The sequence below is a fragment of the Felis catus genome, chromosome B1, assembly GCF_018350175.1.
Source record: "Felis catus isolate Fca126 chromosome B1, F.catus_Fca126_mat1.0, whole genome shotgun sequence".
NCBI lineage: Eukaryota > Metazoa > Chordata > Mammalia > Carnivora > Felidae > Felis > Felis catus.
In genome coordinates this window covers 92,130,191-92,149,998 of record NC_058371.1, presented here as the reverse complement: position 1 = coordinate 92,149,998, position 19,808 = coordinate 92,130,191, and the positions used below count along the sequence as shown (strand labels likewise).

Below are 19,808 nucleotides of genomic sequence, written 5' to 3'. Positions count from 1 at the left end.
GAAAGGGATCTGCGAGCAGTCAGCAAGGCCAGAGGCAATACCTTAGATCAAGGAAGTCCAGTAGTTCCAACAAGTTTAGAGATTTTGAGTTTGAGGATCCCATTAGTTTTCTCGACCTTGCCTGATGACTGAGGATAATAGGGACAGCAATCATTCCAAGAAGTCTGCAAGATTTTCATTAAGGCTCATATGATTTATCCAGTGAAGTGGGTTCCTTGATCACTGGAGATTGTGGAAGGTATGCCCCAAGTGGGAAACACAGTCTCCAATAATCTCTTTGCCATGGTGAGAGCATCAGCATTGTGGCAGGGGGAGTCTCCAAACCATGTGGAAACATAAATAAAATAAGAAATACATATCAATAACCCATAATAAGTAGCAGTTGAATAAAGTCCAGCTGCCAGTGCTGAAAAGGACCAAAAGGATTAAGTCTGAGGCCTCTTGGGACAAAAATAGTTTTTCCAGGGTTATGGATCTGACAGGTTAGATGTTGGTAGTAAACTGTTTTCTCAATTGTATAAAAGTTGCTATACCAATGTCTATTCATAATTTGAGTCCTCTTAAATGCACCATGGCAGATAAAGGAGTGCAAAAACCCAAAGTTGGGGTTTACTAGGGAGCCAGGGTAAACTATCATCTTGGGTCTCCCATAGCCCCAAACTGTTTGATTTAAACCACTGTTTGCCTATCTTATTATTATTATTATTTTTTCTGAATCAGGAACAATTACTATGTGCCAAGAACATCAGGATGACAAAAAAGTCTGACAATGAGGGTTAATTTTTTGCCGAAGCAGAATAAAGTCCACCACCTGAGCCATAACTTTTAAGATTCTGTTGCTGCTGTCTGTGCAGGAAAGTCAGCTAGGGCATTTCCTTGAGATTCAGGTTCAGTCCTTTCAGTGTGGGCCTCAATATTGATGAGAGCAATTTCAGAAAGTAAAAGAATAGTTCATTTACTTCTCTGTTTTTGACTGGGGTCTCAGAGAGCATAAGAAAACCCCTTTGTTTCCATAACATCCCTCAAAACATACTGGCTGTTAGTATAAATATTAACAGTCTGTCCTTCTGATAACTGACATGGTCCGGTGAGGGCCTGGGATCTGCTTGTTGGTCTGACTTCACTTGTTGGGAAATTCCCCCTTTCAAATAGTCCTTATTGGAAAGCAAGCACCTGGCGAGCTTGGAAATGTCTTTCTTCATTTCTACAACATGACCTGTAAACAGCACGATTACATCAGGATTAGTTAAAGGGGTGCCCTGTAAATCTGCAGTACTTAGTATCTGCTCTATCAAATGGATTTTTTCACTGGTGGTTCTAACTGCAGACTTGTTGAACTTGTAATTTCTTAGCTCGGCAGACCCGGTTCTCTAGAGCTGTCCTCGGGTTGTTCAAAATTATTTTATTTTCCGCTTTTGTCTGTTAATCAATCACAATTTTTATTTCCTTATTTTGAAAGCTAGGGTTTTAGACTTATCAAATAAAGCAGTTCATATTAATCTGTGACTAAATGTCTCAGAGGGAGCATTTCTATTTTAAAAGAAATGTATCAATCCATGTAAAAACTTCTATTGAGAATATTGTGTAATTGAAGACAGTTTTTGTTTTGTTTCATCTTACATATTTACTTTTCTTTGAGAGCAGTTGCTAATCATTGGGTCATTGCTCAACCAGTCTGCCTGGGCGTAAGAAACATTTAATGAATGTTGCAATTATCTAATTTGGAACACAGTCACCATCCTCTTTTTCCCTTTATCATTGTGAGTGACTCTTCTTTTAATCATGAAAAAAGCGAAGAAAACAAGCGTTGGTGTGGTGAATTGCATAAGCCTGAAACTGAATTGTATCCTCATAGTGTGAGAGTGTTTATATTCTTAGTTGTGTTTCCTAATTAACAATGGAGAGAATGGCCAACTTCAAGGTTTTCTGGCAATACATTTTTCTCAAAATTGATGTGTGTGTGTGTGTGTGTGTGTGTGTGTGTGTGTGTGATGGAGAGAGGTATTAAGCAACACAAAGGAGACTCATGGAGGAATACATGAAGGGAATCATCCTATATGCAAACACACACATTCTGTGCCCCTTTATTAATTAATATTTAGACTATCAGAAAACCTGGTTGATCTTCAACAAGCTACCATGGACTTTTCTGGTTTTATTTTTGTTTGTTTTAATTTTTTTCTAATGTTTATTTGTTTTTCGAGAGACAGAGAGAGAGAGAGAGAGGGAGAGAGAGAGACTATGAGCAGGGGTGGGGCAAGAGAGAGGGAGACACAGAATCGAAAGCAGACTCCAGGCTTTGAACTGTCAGCACAGAGACAAATGCGGGGCTCAAACTCACGAACCTCGAGATCACGACCTGAGCCAAAGTCGGACACTCAACCGACTGAGCCACCCAGGCGCCCCTACCATGGGCTTTTCCACTGGTGGGCAATCAATAGTCAATTTCTTTTGACACTCTCTGATAAGAACCCTTATTTTATACTGGGCGACAAAGACCACAAAGAGACAACACAATGTTTATAATAAAATGTACCAAGTAAAGTTGAATTAGAGAGAGAAAGTAAGAAATGTGAGGCCAAAAAGAAGGAAAGAGAATATAACCATTGTCTTCCTTCATTCTCCAGTAAGTTTTAAAAGACTGAGAAGCAGTTATGATTTTCAAAGTTCATGTGGTCGTATACATATATAAGTTAAAACAAGGAGAAAAGTAATGAAAATAAAAGATGGTTGAGTATTTCTAGTTAAAATACAATAAAGAATGAGGTAAAGTGACCTGGTATACCCTAGAAAGGAGTCAAACACAGAAAGGATATATAAATTTTATTTTAAAATCTAAGAATACCAAGCTATCTCATTGGGATGCCTCTGTAGATGCTTGCTTTGTGTGCCTTGTTTCTCTGACAAGGATGTATGGATTTACATGACAATGTGTGCAAATATTACTGGGTTCAAAGGCGTCTCAATCATCTTAAGAAAATGCATTTGCAATTGTACGGACCAGTACAGGGGAGAAACTGGGAATACTGTGAACAGATCATGCAGAATCAGGTGACACTGGCATAACATTTCATAAAGCTACATGGCAAGTTTACAACACTGATTATTAGTCAAGAGTATTGCTACTGAGGTGGGAAGAGTGTTTTCTATCGCGCACCAGTTGGGTGAAGTGAACAAAGTATATTAGTATTTTTATTTAAAAAAAAAATTAACGTTTATTTACTTTTGAGACAGAGAGAGACGGAGCATGAACGGGGGAGGGGCAGAAAGAGAGGGAGACACAGAATTGGAAGCAGGCTCCGAGCCATAAGCCCAGAGCCTGATGCGGGGCTCGAACTCAGGGACCGCGAGATCGTGACCTGAGTCGAAGTTGGACGCTTAACCAACTGAGCCACCCAGGCACCCCTATTAGTATTTTTAAAGTTTACATATGAAGCACAGTTTTAGTTTAAATGTAATACTTCCTTTGGCACTCTAGAAGAGTCTATTCCAGTATTAGATATAATAATAATGAAAAGATGAAAATAAATGCAGCACATAATGTAAAAGCATTACTAATTTAGATAATGTTATGAGATGATTCATAACATTAAAAACAAGGAAAAGGGGGAGCAAGGGGGCCAGTGGGTTAAGTGACTGACTCCTGATTTTGGTTGAGGTCATGATCCCAGCGTCGTAAGATTAAGCTCCACCTCCAGCTCTGTGCTGAGCATGGACCCTGCCTTAGATTCTCTCTCCCTTTGCCCCTTCCTTGTTCATGCAGCTCTCTCTCTCTCTCTCAAAATAAATTAAAAAAAAAAAAAAACAGAAAAAAAAAAGAAATTGGGATAACAGAGATCTATTGTAAATCTTTAGCTAAGAAGCAAGTGAGCACAATTAACTTTCAGTCTGGACTAGTAAAAATGGAAGAAGAAGGACACAACTGGGAGACATTTCAGAAAACAGATTATACTTGCTCCCTGACTGATGAAGGAGAGGGAAAAGTAACTATGACGGGGGTTTTGTGTGCACCTGAGTGGATCATGCTGTACTTAAATAAGGCAACATAAAAGAAAGAAAAAGCTTTGGGAGAAAGGTAATCTTATTTGTAGCAGGGTTTGCTAATTTCCTTTTATCATTCAATTTTTTGCTATGCTTGCTATCCAAGTGGAAATTGAACTGAGTTATATTTAAACATACCATAAAATTTTAGATTTTTATCCTTATATCAAAAGTAGTCTCTCTACTGTATTCTAGTTTATTCTCCATGTAGTAATATAACTAGGATCATTTAAATTATGTCTCTTGACCTGAATTTTTTCATTATGTTTATGTAGAAATAATTACATATGTAATATGTAATACATATGTAATATGTAAATTAGAAATATTTTTAAAGGTTTTCTTTTTTTCCCCTGTGCAACTTTGGCTAGTGTATATGCCAAAAGGGGTCTTGACTAATTTAAAAAGGATGCAGCTTAAGTCAAAAACCCTCTCACTCTTTTTGCGACTCATGCATGATACTACATAATGAAGAGGAAGATACATAAATAAAAATAAAGTTATAAGAATCGTAAAATCTATTTATTTATATTTCCTTTCCATCTAAGTTCAACTAACATTTTCAGCAGATTTTTTTTTTAATCAAAACACCTTCATGGTGCTTGACCTTTATTCATCAACTACTATCAGCAATGAATGTTATTTTCTATGTTTTATTTCTTTTTAAGTGGGCCCCACAGAATAATAGGCTTTTAGTGCAGAGCAAGTCTTTGAAAATATTCTGGTCCTTAACCTACTTATGAAGAAAATGAGACCAATATAGACCAGATGATGGCAGAGCATAACCATGAACTTAACGCCTGAACCCTATCTCTTGACTGAATTCTTCACCTGTGCCAGGCTGCATTTCTAGTCCCTGTGTCTTATTTTAACTTGAAATCCTAGAAGTAACTATATTTAAAAAATATAAAAATAAGTTATAGCATCTAGAACTCCACTTCATATTTTTAAATTTCAATGCTCCCCCTATGCCACATGCTCATTTCTAAGGATGGTTCACATGTATAAGGCACCATGAAATGTGGCCTAAGAAACTAGACAGTTTTGACTGTCCTTTTATGGTTTATATTTAGAATAAAATGTTGTTTTAACATATGCATTTTTATTCCTCTTAACAACATGCTATGTTGGCAGTGAATAAGCAAAACTAAAGTCAAACAAATATGAGTACATCTCCCAGAGAAATCCCATATAGCAACTGCCGCTTCACCAAGAATAGGTCTGAATAACTGGACTTTATAAAATCATCGTCAACTAACTTCAACTAATTTAGTGAAATACTGAAAGAAAAAGAAGTTAGGTAAAGGGTGGTTTTAGTCATCCACTATTCACCCTGTTGGAGAGGGAGAGTTTTCCATCCTAGGGTTACGGGGATGGAGAACATACAACATCTGACACTGGACAGACAGATGAAATTGACAACAATTTATGAGTCATGTATTTTCACAGGCTGGGGAAGAAGGATATCACACGAAACACAGGGCGACACTACCAGGGGCCGTGAGAGGCAGGTTTTCTTTTGGTATCAAGAGGGAGGGATTCTCTCTGGTTCCTGCTGGAGGATGTGACCAGGGAGAATTCAGTGGAGCTAGCAGGGAAATGAAACCTCACTACTTAAGAATGAAATGGGCCTGGTCCCCTGTCCAGCAGAGCTGTTCAGCTCTTTGGATCTCCCTTTCCAGAGGGGAATGAGGGAGGTAAGATTAGACCATTCAAGGCACTCTAAGATAGGCCAGATGTCAAGGCACCACATAATATTGAGCTTTAATTTTAGTCCTCATATCAAATTGACTCCCCGATGTCTTGACATCAATTTTTATCTTGGTGATGAACTGAGATTTCTAGGTAAGAGAAGTACCTCTCCAACACATGAAGTAGGCACTTGACCTGGAGGAAGAGGCAGTGTGATGAGAAAAAGAACTATTTTGAGTTGCTGCCTAAGCATTCCACAGTATGATAACCCTGCATAGACCCAGAGTCTGGACATTTAGATAAGGACCTGAGCTTAGGATTCCCATCAAAAGTTCCTGCTTTGCTTTTCCCAGGACACCTTTTAGAATAACCACTTAGAATCAAGCCAGTGAAAAGTTAGTGATCTCCACCCCAACCACCTTATAGGTGCTTACTACCCTGCTCTCTGTCTCCTTACTCATGGCCTGGGACAGGGGACTGCCCTTTCCCTGGCTCTTTGCCCCCCACCCTGAGATTTGTAACTACTAAACCTTGTGATTTTATTTCCTTTGTGTGAGTGTATTGAAACTGTGTTATTGATCAAAATAATCCTGGGTTTTACTTCCCCAAAGTGGGAGCTCAGATGCTAAGGGAGCTATCTGCGAAACTTGCATGGGTGACTTATGCCTCCTCATTCAGGAAATCATAAACTGCATTTTTTTAATTTAATACATCAGCTACGCCCCCCCCCCCAACACAGAGGGCCACATAGTGAGGTGACCTTTGAAAACATGAACTTTAGAGGTCTTCCCTTTATGACCAGTAAAGGAAATTAAGGAAGCTGGTGGCATTAGTACAGAGACTGCATGTCCCCATGGCACGTGGATTGAGACTAAACCATATCTGTGGCAATGACGGGGGGTTATTTGCTCTATTTGGAATTCTTTGAAGGGGCCATTAGGTCTATAGAGGCCATGGAAGTTGTATTGAATGTCTTCTTCAAGAGTCCAACATTGTCTGTTTTGAGAAGTGAAATGAATGCCTTGGCCACTATCAATAATCTCTGAAATTCCAAAGGGGATGAAGAGTATACTGGCAAAGCCTTGAATTGTGGCTTTTGTACAGGTAGTGACATCTGTTACCTTGATTTATATTTTGGGTCTCTGTGAGACAAGCGGTTCCCAGAGTGCTTTACCTCAAAGGAAGCAATTCTTATGTAATACACCAAGAGTTTATGAATATGTACGTATGGAGCCAGGGTATGTGGTGCTAAGATGACTACCTGATGTATGGCTGACCCTTAGATCCTGTTGTTTTACAAGGACATCCTGAATAAAGAATGAAACCCAGAAACATTCCACCAAGTTCCATCATATATGAGAAGAGTGGCAATATGGCCCATAAAGTATATAAACTCCCTTTAATTTTTCACTCGGTTGCTCTTAAGGGGCTCTCCATGTGGCTAAGGGGTCTAGGAGAGGGTTGATCTCCTCTACCACCATGTCATGTGTCAAGGAACTGAGGAGAGGTGGGGCTACACCACCCTGCAGATGGGATATGTCAGAGGGTCAGATTTGACTCCAGCTTGTAGAACGGAAGGCTTGATAACTGTGCAAAGCTTGTGAGCCGTGCAAAGCATGGAGCATGTTAGCTCCACGACCCAAGGCATAATGGTTGGCTTGGTATGGAGAAATAGATGTGCAGGGGCTGTGGGAGACTGTTTTCAGAAGAGCTCAGTGTGTGGCCAAGAACTACCACTCTAATGGTATATAGTGCAAGGCCAAGGAGAGCAGTTTCCTTTATCAGAAGTCCACAGGAAACTTACAACCTGGTGCAGACCTTCTGCATAGGGGAGGAGAAAAACCTGGCAGCCCAGCAACTCCTATAGACAGCTATCTCCTTTTCCAGGGTTAAGCGATGTTCCCAAGGTCAGGGTTCACCTCTAGTAACATCCTCCTGTCTATGGTGCTAGTCATGCAGTCAAGCCCTATGATTAGAAAGTTAGCCCTTTGGCATGCTAGTAGCCAGCAGCACTAAGACAAGCCCAGGCACATTGTCTATGGACTTTTATCTTATTTTTTTTTTAATTTTTAATGTTTATTTATTTTTGAAAGAGACAGAGCACAAACAGGGGAGGGGCAGAAAGTGAGGGAGACACAGAATCCAAAGTAGTCTCCAGGCTCTGAGCTATCAGCACAGACCCCAATACCACAAACTGTGAGATCATGACCTGAGCCAAAGTCATATGCTTAACTAACTGAGCCACCCAGGCATCCCTGCTAGGGCCTTTTCATTGAGACAGCAGTTGTGTTACCTCCTCCATTGTTTGGGGAGGAACTAGTACCCAATGCTCTTTCCCCTTCCCCTTCTTCTTCTCCTTCCTCTTCTTCTTCTTCTTCTTCTTCTTCTTCTTCTTCTTCTTCTTCTTCTTTTTTTTTTTCCATCAGTGCCTGGTCCATGGGTTGCCAGACGTGTATACCTACACTTGGAGATCAGGAAAATACTTGGGATAGCAGCACGGGAAACAGTAGCACAGGAAATGGGCAAGGTAGCTGCCATTGCCTGAACAACTCTTATTAAGTGACTTATTAAGTGACTTAGGTCCCATGATTAATCTTCTGTAGGGTAGTGATGTCCTTCTTTTCCACGGACCACATAATGAGCCATCCCTGGAATCCCTCTGATGGTGTGCAATCACAGTAACGTCCAGACGGCTGTCCAAGCAGCTAGTAATGATTCCCAAGTTAGACCCAGTGACCAGAGAGCTCTAGCTTATTCCTTGGTAAGTAGAGCTGAAGAACCAGAAGACCAGGTATGGTGCTTTTACAGGCAGAGGTCTTAGAGACACCTGCCAAATGTAGACTAAAACTGGCAAAACATCATGCTGAGGTATAGGGAATTAACCACAATTCTCTTCTTTAGAACAAGAGCATTTTGGGGTGGAAAGGGAGGGAAATACCTGCTAAAGACAACACAGGGTCCAGTAGGCCGAAGTGCAAGTCCACCAGTAACAAGCAGTTTAGTCCCAGGCAGCCTTCCCTGTATCATGAAACCATTTAGTTATCCAAGAGCAGTTAATTCAAGCTGACTGGGTCTCCTTGATCATTGTTGGATCATCTTGTTTAGGGTTGTTTAACTTGCCTCCTAATCACTCCATTGGTGAGGGGAAAATTTCTGCTCCAGAGTAATGGAGTTGGAGACTATGTAGCACCTGACATAGGACAGAACAGACCAACAGCAATTTGTTAGTCTCATATAATCACAACCCCGGGGTGGAAGGTGGCAGGAAGGATCCTGGACAAGGCCTCACAGGGCTGCACTCAGGAACAGAGTGAACAACCAGGAGTCATGGAGGCAGGTTTTTGTAGCATCAAGAGGGTGAGGTGCTCCCTGATTCTGATGAGATAGGATAGGCTTTTTGAATTGGCTTGTTTTGCAAGTTAGTAGGGAACTGACACCCACCTTCACCTGAGCCCTTTGGCCAGTAGGGTTGTCCTGCTAGGGAATATTATCTTTGGGAGCAGAATGGAGAGAGAAACTTGGAGTTAGGTTGTTTCAAGTCTTCCTGGTTATGCCAGATGTCAAGACAACACATATATTGGGCTTAATTTTGGTCATACTGCAAGAATGAACAGTAGGCTGTTTCAGAGGACCAAAATCCCTGAGACCCCTTGCAGGATGTAGGTCTCTGTCACTAGATTCAAACCAAATTTGTCAGATATTAAGCTTTGATTCTTTGAAAGGTTTTCTATATTGTTTTTTAAAGTAGAACATTTTCCAAAGTAAAACTAAACTAAACTTTTTATGAACATAGGTCCCCCACCTCCTATGGGATTCTTATGGGAGGGTCTCTTTGTCATCAAGTTCTGAAATTTCATTATATCATGTAATTTGATGCGGATCTGTTTCCATCTGAATTGCAGACACTTATTAAGTTTCTTCAATCTTTAAACCCAAGCCTTTCAAGTTTTGGAATTTTTTTTTTAATTATTGCTTTCATCATTTCTTCCATTTTTTTCATCTTTTTTATCCTTTATTATTTGAATATAGAACCTCCTTTACTGACCTACCAATATTCTTCACGTTTTCTTCCCTACTTTCTACAGTTTTTTAATCTACTTTCTCAGTGATTTTCTTATGTTTATCTTCCAACCTTCTATTGAGTTTTTAACTTCATTATTTTATTATTATTTTAAGTATAAAAGTTCTTCATGTTTTCCCAAAATTCTTTTTTAAGGTATTTTGAACTCTTTTCATGTATTGAATATTTTCTCTTATTCATCTGAAAATAGTGATGATAGTTTATATTGCATTTCATTTTCCCTGAATAATATCTCTTTCCAGGAATTACGGTAGGGGTTTTTTGCAGATGTCTGGTGACATTTACACTTAGCTGTGTACCCATAATTAAGAACAGTACTCTAGGGGCTCCTGAGTGGCTCAGTCTGTTGAGCTTCTGGTGATAATTTCACAGTCCTTGGGTTTGAGCCCCCCATGGGGCTTTCTGCCGTCAGCACAGAGCTCGCTTCAGATCCTTTGTCTCCCTCTCTCTCTGCCCCTCCCCTGCTCTCACTCACTCTCTTTCTCAAAAATAAATAAACTTAAAAAAAAAAAGAGCGGGAAGATAAGTTATAGAGAGGGAGGCAAAACATAAGAGACTCTTAAATACAGAGAACAAACTGAGGGTGATGGGTGTTGGGGGAGAAAGGAAAGTGGTTGATGGGCATTGAGGAGGGCACTTGTTGGGATGAGCACTGGGTGTTGTACGTAAGTGATGATTCACGGGAATCTACTCCTGAAGCCAAGACTATGCTGTATGTTAGCTAACTTGACAATAAATTATTAAAATAAAACAGTATTCAAAATTGCTGAAGGTAAAACTGTTTTGTGTGGAAAGCTTGTTGAATATGTTTGTCTATAGGGTGATCTTGCTGGATCATTTAGTTAAGGAAACTCCAGTGTAAATATGTTCAGTATATATTTCTTCTTAGGCTAGTTAGAGATACTCAGGGAAGTATTTTTGGGTCTTCTGCCTGGGCACATGCATTCTGAAAGTTAATTGGGGAAAGATGTCTGGAATACTCAAAATCCTAAGTTTTCTGGGTATGATGATCTCACATTAAACTGTACCTGCTGTCTTCTGATGTAGGCACCTCTGTTTTAACCTCCTTCGAGAATAAATCTCCTGTCTTCTAACCAGAGGGGATAATTGATCACCTACTTATGCACAGTGGATGAGGGAAACCTGGGAGTCTAATTGCCTCTCAATGACATTTTTGATCCTTCTTTTTATTTTTATATTCACTCCCACTTCAGAACTAATTTGTTCTATTAATTCCTGAGACTTTGGAATATTCTGAGGGATAAATCAGATTTTTTTTTTCTTTAAACTCTTAACTTTCAGCTCAAAATTAAACATTTTCAAAACTAGTAAGTCGATAACATTTTGGTGGTCCACTTCCAAACTTCCAAAATATTGTTACGGTCGTTTTCTCACTGTTGTTGTTGGTGGTGGGTGTTTTGTTTTATTTTGTTTTGTTTTTTGTCTTTGAATTGTTCTTGTAGATTTTTCCATATAAAATGTTCTTTTCGTTTCTGTGAAGTTTTATAAAAAGTTAAGTTTCGTGCATGAATTCATCCCCTCTCTCTTTTCAACTGGAACCTTAAAAATAAGCTTTGCACATAATAGCAAAGTCTTAAACAGAAAGTGATGAAGAAATCTGTTCTTAGATTATTAAGAGATGGTGTAATTCTTGCTGGAAGTACATATTTATTGGTTGCTAGGATTATATAGATTTGCTTTACATTTGGTCACATTTAAATTAATATTTAATTTTTTTAATGTTTATTTATTTTTGAGGGAGAGAGACAGAGTGAGAGTGGGGAGGGGCAGAGAGAGCAGGAGACGCAGAATCCGAAGCAGGCTCCAGCTCTGAGCTGTCAGCACAGAGCCCAACTTGAGGTTCGAACTCATGAACCGTGAGAACATTATCTGAGTCGAAGTCAGACGCTTAACCGATTGGACCCCCCAGGCCCCCCTGGGAATTCATAATTTAAATGTAAGATATAAATAATGCTCCCATTACATATCAATAAATGAGATTATAAACTATGATATGGAATTTCTATTTTCCCAAACGTGACTATTACAACAACTTAGTTTTCACTTTTGGCTTGTAACAACTTTATCATTATCTCGAGGTCTAACAAAATTTTAGATCAATAATGTTAAAGCCAAACGTGTCCTATGTGTTGTTGTATGTAACAGAACAGTCGACTGTCTTTAAAGTTACAGTTACATATGAAAAAAATAACTGGAAACCTCATAGTGCTTTTCTCTTATTACGTTGGTTTATTCACCGTATTATTCTACTTTGAATAGTGCCTGAAATTAGTGTCCAAATCGTATCAGGCAACTTGCGAGCTTTAGTACTTGAGGTCAATGTAATTACACTGTGCATGACAGAAACTAGGCCATTTGGGTATTGCCTTTGCCACCAGCAATTGGCACCTGAGTGTTAATGAGCCGGTAATGAAGAGCTGGCACAGACAGACGCATTTTACTGTTTGGGACTAGGATAACCATATGCTCCATAACTTCGGTGCTAAGTATTTCGCTAGCTCCAGAATTTACAGAATTTTGTTTGGGAGGTTTTTTAAAAAAAATTTCCTTATGCGATGATAAAAAAAAAAAAAAAAGATTAAAAAGGGTCACTTTAAAGATTGAAGCAACTGTACTTGTGATTTTCAAGTTATGAAACATTTGAAAACTACTAAGATCATATTTGGAGAGCAAATATTTGGAAAAAATAAATTCGTGTAGTCACATTTACTTTCAGGTTAAAACCATATTCACAGGACTTCTATTTTGAAAAGTCTTTCGTAATATAAAAAAAGTCCCCAAAGCAACTTCACATGGATGTATATACACAGGGTAGGCAGCCCCTGGAATGGCCCATCGTGATTTCCATATCCTGGTATTGAACGCTTGAGTACCCTCCTTCCCTTGAAGCTTGTTGAGATACGGAACCCACTTCTATGAAACAGAATGTGGTCCTGATGTTAAGTTATGAAAAGGTTATGTTTTCCATCTTGGGAAGCTTCTTATACACGCTCTCATTCTCTTTTGGATTGCTTGCAGAGATCTGGAGGCAGCTCTGTGGTGAGACCCACGCGGCGCGAGATCAAGGCCTCTCAACAAACACATGAGTGAGCCCTGAAGCAGACTCCCTTCCCCAGGCGGCATCTTCAAAGGAGACCAGAGCTTCTGCCAACATCTGGAGCGCAGTCCCAGAAGAGACCTTAGTCAGAGACACCCAGCTAAAGTGCACTAAGAATTTTGAATCATACGAATTTGAATTTGGAATATATTGTTATGCGGCAATAGATAACTAATACAATATGGAAGTGAGAATCCTATTGTCTGCCACAGCAATATGAATTCTTGATGTTTTCTGATGTGATGTGTATAATCGAACAATATGTATAATGTACATGCATCGTTTCTTTGCCTTCCTCTCCAATTTTCTGCTCTCCTTTCTTCCTCTTCTCCTCCCTACCTCACACAAAAGTCCCCATCACTTTCTTGATTAAACTTCTATTGGCTTAAAAAAAAATAAAACTGTTCTCATCAGATGAAAAATGTATTAACTTTTGTGAATTTTAGTTGTGGGAATTACTTCTAATTTTCTTCTTTGAAAGAGTTTGCTTTTCCATCGAACCCTCTGTAGGACATAGAGCCTTTTATATGCAGATTGATATAATTATGCTTTGAAATAGCTTTGAATTCCCTGTAGCTTAAACTGAGAACATGAAAGGCCAAATGTTATATCGAACTGAAGGATATAAAAGTGCACGTACATCAATCCAAAATGAGATATAGAAATGAACAGCTCTTTACACAGTGATGTCAGTTTTTGACAGATTATTGAAGGATCTTTATAACTGCCAAGACTGCTTTGGGTAGCACGAAAACTCTGCCTGGGGATAGTCTTATCAGTTTGTATTTTTTATTCTTTCAATACCAAAAGGTGAGTAGATGTTAAGTGAAACAAGAGAAATACTCTCTGACAAAAGCTTTAACTCTCTTCCCCAAAGATGACATCTGGCCCCACATGGTAAAACATAGTATGATGAGATGATGGAATCATCCACCCAATCTGTCACCCTAGAGATGGCAGCCTAGATGAGGAGGTTACATTTTCGGAAGTCGACAGAAAACCCACTTGGCAATCTTCACCTCCGTAGAGATCCAGTGACAGACACGGGTCTCTTCTGCACAGGAGGGGAGTTTATTGTGCCAGTGACAGACGCATCAAGAGGATTTAAAGCGCCCACACTCTTCCTTACAGCTAGCAGGAAGATAAAAGCATAAAAGGAAACCAGTGCATTTTCTATGTTCCAAACCTGAAAATCAATACTATGTTTATTTACGAGGAGAATCTAAAAACCCTAACTTTATGTTGAAAGAGTACGCACTGCTCATTTTTAATATCCCAACCGCTTTGCGTTAAGTAAAAGTACATCTTAGAAGTGTTCTTTGGAGCAGTCATGAATAAAGATTTTTTTTTTCTGTTTAAAGGGCACATTCTCTCTTGAAATTATAATCCAAACAGAAGAATGAAATATTCATCTCATCTGGTTTTGTCAGTAAAGGGAAATATGTCTTAAAATTGAAGATGAAAATCGCCTAAACTCTGGTGTTTCTAGCTTGTGCAGAGATACTAAGTAAGTATAATTGAAATCAGAACAAGAGGGGGGCAAAACTTTGGACAAAATAGACGCTTTGATACTAATACTGATTCAAGCAGAATTGAGAAGATGATGAATAGAGTATTTATGTGTTCAATACAGCTGGGGAATTGTACTGTGTTTGGCATTTTGCAAAGCTTACCACTTATTAATCTGCAAAATATATATGAAAGGAAATGATAACTCAAGCAGTAGTTGAGAAAAACATAATCATTAATTAGCTTTGGCACTATAATTTAAAAGTATATATATGTGTGTGTGTGTGTATATATATATATATATATATATATGACATGTAACTTAATGTATATACTTAATGTATATATTAGATTGGTACCACTCTTAACTTCGATACTGTAGAAAATACACAGTGTGTAAGGAGCATCAGGATACCTCTGAAATTATTTCAAACTGGATTCTGCTAGGTCTACTGCTGAAAATCATGTGACCTAGGTAAATTTCGGAAGTTGATCTGGAGACTCAAATCAGTTCTCATATCTAAATTAAGGTCATGGATCAAAGTTGAGTTAGGAATAATTTAAGAAAAAAACAATCCCAGGGTGCCTGGGTGGCTCAGTCCGTTAGGCATCCTACTTCGGCTCAGGTTATGATCTCGCGGTTTGTGAGTTCAAGCCCCGCATCAGGCTCTGTGGTGACAGCTCAGAGCCTGGAGCCTGCTTCGGATTCTGTGTCTCCCTCTCTCTCTGCTCCTCTCCCGCTCCCTCAATCTCTCTCTCCTTCCCTCTCTCTGTCTCTCTCAAAAATAAAAATAAAAATAAACATTATTTTTTTTTTAAAGAAGAAAACAATCTTCATTTTCTAGAGAGAATCTTTTATGATCAGGGTGGGGGGCATACTCATTCCATAAATTCATGCGAAACTCCTTGCTCAGTGGAAGTTCTGGGTTAGCATAAAAAAACAAACTAAAAAACTCTGTCAATCCTGTGAAGGACCTACAAAAATGGTTCTAGTTATTAGTGATGGAGAATAGTTATATTCTAAGTTATATCGGTGGGTGTTACAAATAATCTTTTCTTGATAAAAGTGATAAACTATCGCTACCATGAATTTTTTTTACAATTCCAAATTGTTGCACAAACCAAGGTCAACCTATAGGGCTCACATTAAAATCAAAACTATGATGCTTTTAAAGTTATAATGAAAACTAATATTTCTTAAATATTCCATCTGTGACAAGTACTGTGCTACTCCTCACAATATTTATATGAAAAAATGATATTTTTAATCAATTTACAGATGATGAAACTATGAGAAGCATGTACACTTGATTATTTCTTAATTATAAGGCTAGTGAGTGTTGAAACTTAAAAGTAACTTCTGACATATGGACCCCTGCTATCAGCTACCTTAAATAATATGGAAAGAATGGGGCACCTGGGTGGCTGAGTTGGTTAAGTGTCTGACTTCAGATCAGGTCATAATCTCATGGTCTGTGAGTTCGAGCCCCGCATCAGGCTCTGTGCTAGCAACTCAGAGCCTAGAGCCTGCTTTAGATTCTGTATCTCCCTCCCTTTCTGCCTCTCCCCTGCTTGCTCTTTCTCTCTCAAAAATAATAAACATTTAAAAAAATAAAAAAAAATAATATGGAAAGAAGAAAAAATAAAATGAGGCAATTAAGCATGTTATGTTTCATTAGAAATGCCCCAAATAGATACGTGGCAAATTTTAAATATAAACCAAGATATATATATTTCTCTCACATTTAAACCACATATCCTTGTGGTTTAAACAAAGCGTGTATTACACATATTAGAAATGAGGAAAAAGATGAGCAGATTTAAATTGTAGGTTGTATGCTTTTGCTACATCTTTTTTTTTTAATTTTTTTTTCAACGTTTATTTATTTTTAGGACAGAGAGAGACAGGGCATGAACAGGGGAGGGGCAGAGAGAGAGGGAGACACAGAATGGGAAACAGGCTCCAGGCTCTGAGCCATCAGCCCAGAGCCCGACGCGGGGCTCGAACTTCCGGACCGCGAGATCGTGACCTGGCTGAAGTCGGACGCTTAACCAACTGTGCCACCCAGGCGCCCCTGCTACATCTTTAAATTACAATGCATACAGACGCTGTATGCGTGTGTGTGTGTGTGTGTGTGTGTGTGTGTGTGTGTGTGTGTGTAAAATGAGGTAGGAACTTCATGGTCACAATACTGGACATGAACAAAATAGTATAGAATAAAGTTCCATAGAATATGCTGCAGTAAAATGGGATTTAGAGATCTCCTTGTCTAAAATTTCCCAAAAGTGTTACACGAACTTCAGCTTCGCTTCATTGAAAGTGGGGGAAAAGGGAAAAGTATAGGAATCTTGGTTTTCATTTTTTAAGATGGCAGAGAGATTCCAAGCAGGCCCTGCACTGTTAGCATGGAACCGGATGTGGGGCTTGAACTTACAAACCTGTAAGGTCATGACCTGGGCCAAAATCAAAAGTCAGATGCTTAAACGACTGAGCCACCCAGGAGCCCCAGGAATTTTCAAGTAGACATTGCATGCTGAAAGATTTATAATTCACCTTGCCATGTTAAAAGTCTCACAGGAGTCTTACAACTTAAAGTCCTGTTTAATGCTTTTTAGCCAAGTATGTGCATATGTATACACACACATATAAATACAGACCTGCATGTTATACAATATATAAAATGCAATAAACATTTTACCTGATGATCTAAAAGTATATCATCCTTCAGAAATGCTGTGAAAAACAGTGTTTTTTGTTTAAAAACAAATTATTTGTAATTGATTTGCATGAAATCAAGGCTCATAAGGAACTTTTTAAGACACTGATAAATTGTATTCATTACTTATTCTTAATTAAAAGGAATCGAAAACACACTTTAATGGAGAGAGGGGAATTAATATAAGCATTGGAGGAAATGATAGTTTTTTTTAGCCTTTCTTATGGGAAGCCTTTCCAATATGATTTGTCTAGTTAATGTTTGATGTGTGCAATTATCAGGAATACCAGATCATGTAACTACATTTTCAAGTTTGAATAGTTGATATAGGGTAAGGATACCTAGATTTCCAATTCAAAAACCAAGGGATATGAGAATTAACATAACATTTGATAAAAATGTGGGTTTTTTTCTGAAAAATGGTTCTTAGCAAATTGGATAATCTGACAATACTAACTAACTAATCTATAGTTAGTTAAATTTCCTCGAATCAGGCATCACACAGTCTAAGCTTTCCAATGCCATCTCATTTCATACTATTTTCTATTCCTTCCCTGCTCAATGTTAACCCATCACTACTCTACTCAAGCCTGAACCCTAAGCCTGTCTCACCCATACATTTCAGGGGTGAGCTTGCCTCCTAATTTAGAGAAATAGTTTGGCCATCAGAAAGGATCCTGTAACTTCTTCTAAACGTCTCATAGTCTCAACATCATCTGCATCCATCTTTACGTCTTAAAAGGAAAATTTTTGTCACTGTTTGTCTTTGTCAAGACTTGTAGGCGACAGAATGTCAACCTACACTGGCTTAAGAGGAAAGGAGTACTTGGCTCAGGTAACTGAAAGGTCTATGCATGGGTGTATTCAAGGATCCAAGTGAGAAACAAGACTAAGTCTTAAATTTAAGGTTGATCCATTCACTTACGATTTTAATCCCATTTCTTCTTGCTTGCTCTTTGGACATCTTGCTCCATCAATTATCTCTTCCTTTCTTTCCTCCTCTCCAGTAACATTTCAGGTTTGTCCCTCGGTATATAAACATGTCCAAGCTACCCTAACTTAAAAATACACACTTACACAACATCTGGATTGATATATGTGTGGTTTCTCACTTTCTCTCTGTATATCCTAGCTCAACCACTCAGATGTCCCTGCACCTCAAACCCTCACCTCACGCCGATTTCTCAAACTCAACACACCAGAAAATTAAAGCCTCACTGTGGACCCTACAGAATTTGTCCTGGTACTGCTGATTTACCTCTGCCACAAAAGTGGTCAAGGTACTCTCCAAAGCTAGAGCCAAACACTATTTAGTCTCTGAGAATCCTTGCTTTTCAGCTCTTCTGTTCACACTTAACAGATTTTCTGGATTCACTTCCAACTTAAATGAGCCAAGGCCTCCTCTTACTAAAGGAATGACAGGCATAAGTTGCTTTATTGCCCTTCACAGATAAGTAAATTTTTTAGAAATTGAAGATTTGTGTCAAAGGACTCCATCAAGTCTTGGGGTCCCATTTTTCTTATGGCATTTATTCACTTCATGTCTTTGTGTCACATTTTAGTAATTATCCCAATATTTCCAAATTTTTTATAGTTTCTATTTATTTTGGGAGAGAGAGTGCATGAGGATGGGGCAGAGAGAAAGAGAGAGAGAGAGAGAGAGAGAGGAAGAAAGAGAACCTCAAGTAGGCTCTGTTACTGTCAGCACAGCGCCCAATGCAGGGCGCCATCTCTTGAACTGTGAGATCATGACCTGAGCAGAAATCAAGAGCCAGACGCTTAACTGACTGAGCCACCCAGGTGCCCTCCAAACAATTTTGTTATTATTATATTTGTCATGGTGATATGTAATCAGTGATTTTTCTGTGTGTGTGATCAGTAATTTTTGAGGCTACGATTTTGAGGCACTATTGACAGTACCCAGATAAAACAGAAAATTGAGTCAATAAATATGTGTTCTCACTGATCTACCCACTGGTAATTCCCCCACCCCTCTCCCTCTCCCTATTCCCTGAAATACTGAAATTAGGCCAATTATTAACCCTATAATAGTCGCTGAGTGTTCAAGTGAAAGGAAGAGTCACATGGTTTTCACGTTAATCCATAGCTAAAATGATTAAGTTTAGTGAGAAGCCCTATTGAAAGCGGAGATGGGCCAAAAGCTAAGCCTCCTGTGCCAAACGGTTACCCAGAATGTGAATACAAAGAAAAGGTTCCTGAAAGAAATTAAAAGTGCTTCTCCAATGAACGCATGAATGATAAGAAAGCAAAACAGCCTTATTGCTGATTATGGAGAAAGTTTCAGCGGTCTGAATAGAAGATCGAACCAGCCACAACATTTCCTCTAACCGAAGCCTAATCCAGAGCAAGGCCCTAACTCTTTTAACTCTATGAAGGCTGAGAGGGGTGAAGAAGCTGCAGAAGAACAGTAGAAGCTAGTAGAGATTGGTTTATGAGGTGTAAGAAAAGAAGCTATCTCCACAGCATAAAAGTGCAAGGTAAGCGGCTGATAGAGAAGCTACAGCAAGTTATCTAGAAGATCTAGATAAGATAAATAAGAAGGATGACTAGTTAAACAACAGATTTTCTGTGTAGATGAAACATCCTTCTATTGGAAGAAGATACCACCTTGGCCTTCATAGCTAGAAGG

General features: G+C 38.8%; 1 protein-coding gene across 1 annotated transcript in view; it reads left to right on the top strand.

Annotated features, from left to right (window-relative positions):
- Nucleotides 1-13,354, top strand: part of PCDH10 (protocadherin 10) — a 62,265-nt gene extending 48,911 nt beyond the window's left edge. The window contains exon 5 of the mRNA XM_011281684.4: nucleotides 12,854-13,354. Within this exon, the coding sequence (XP_011279986.1) occupies nucleotides 12,854-12,921 (68 nt within the window). The 3' untranslated portion in view covers nucleotides 12,922-13,354. The remainder of the gene's footprint in view (nucleotides 1-12,853) is intronic.
- The last annotated feature ends 6,454 nt before the right edge of the window (nucleotides 13,355-19,808 follow it).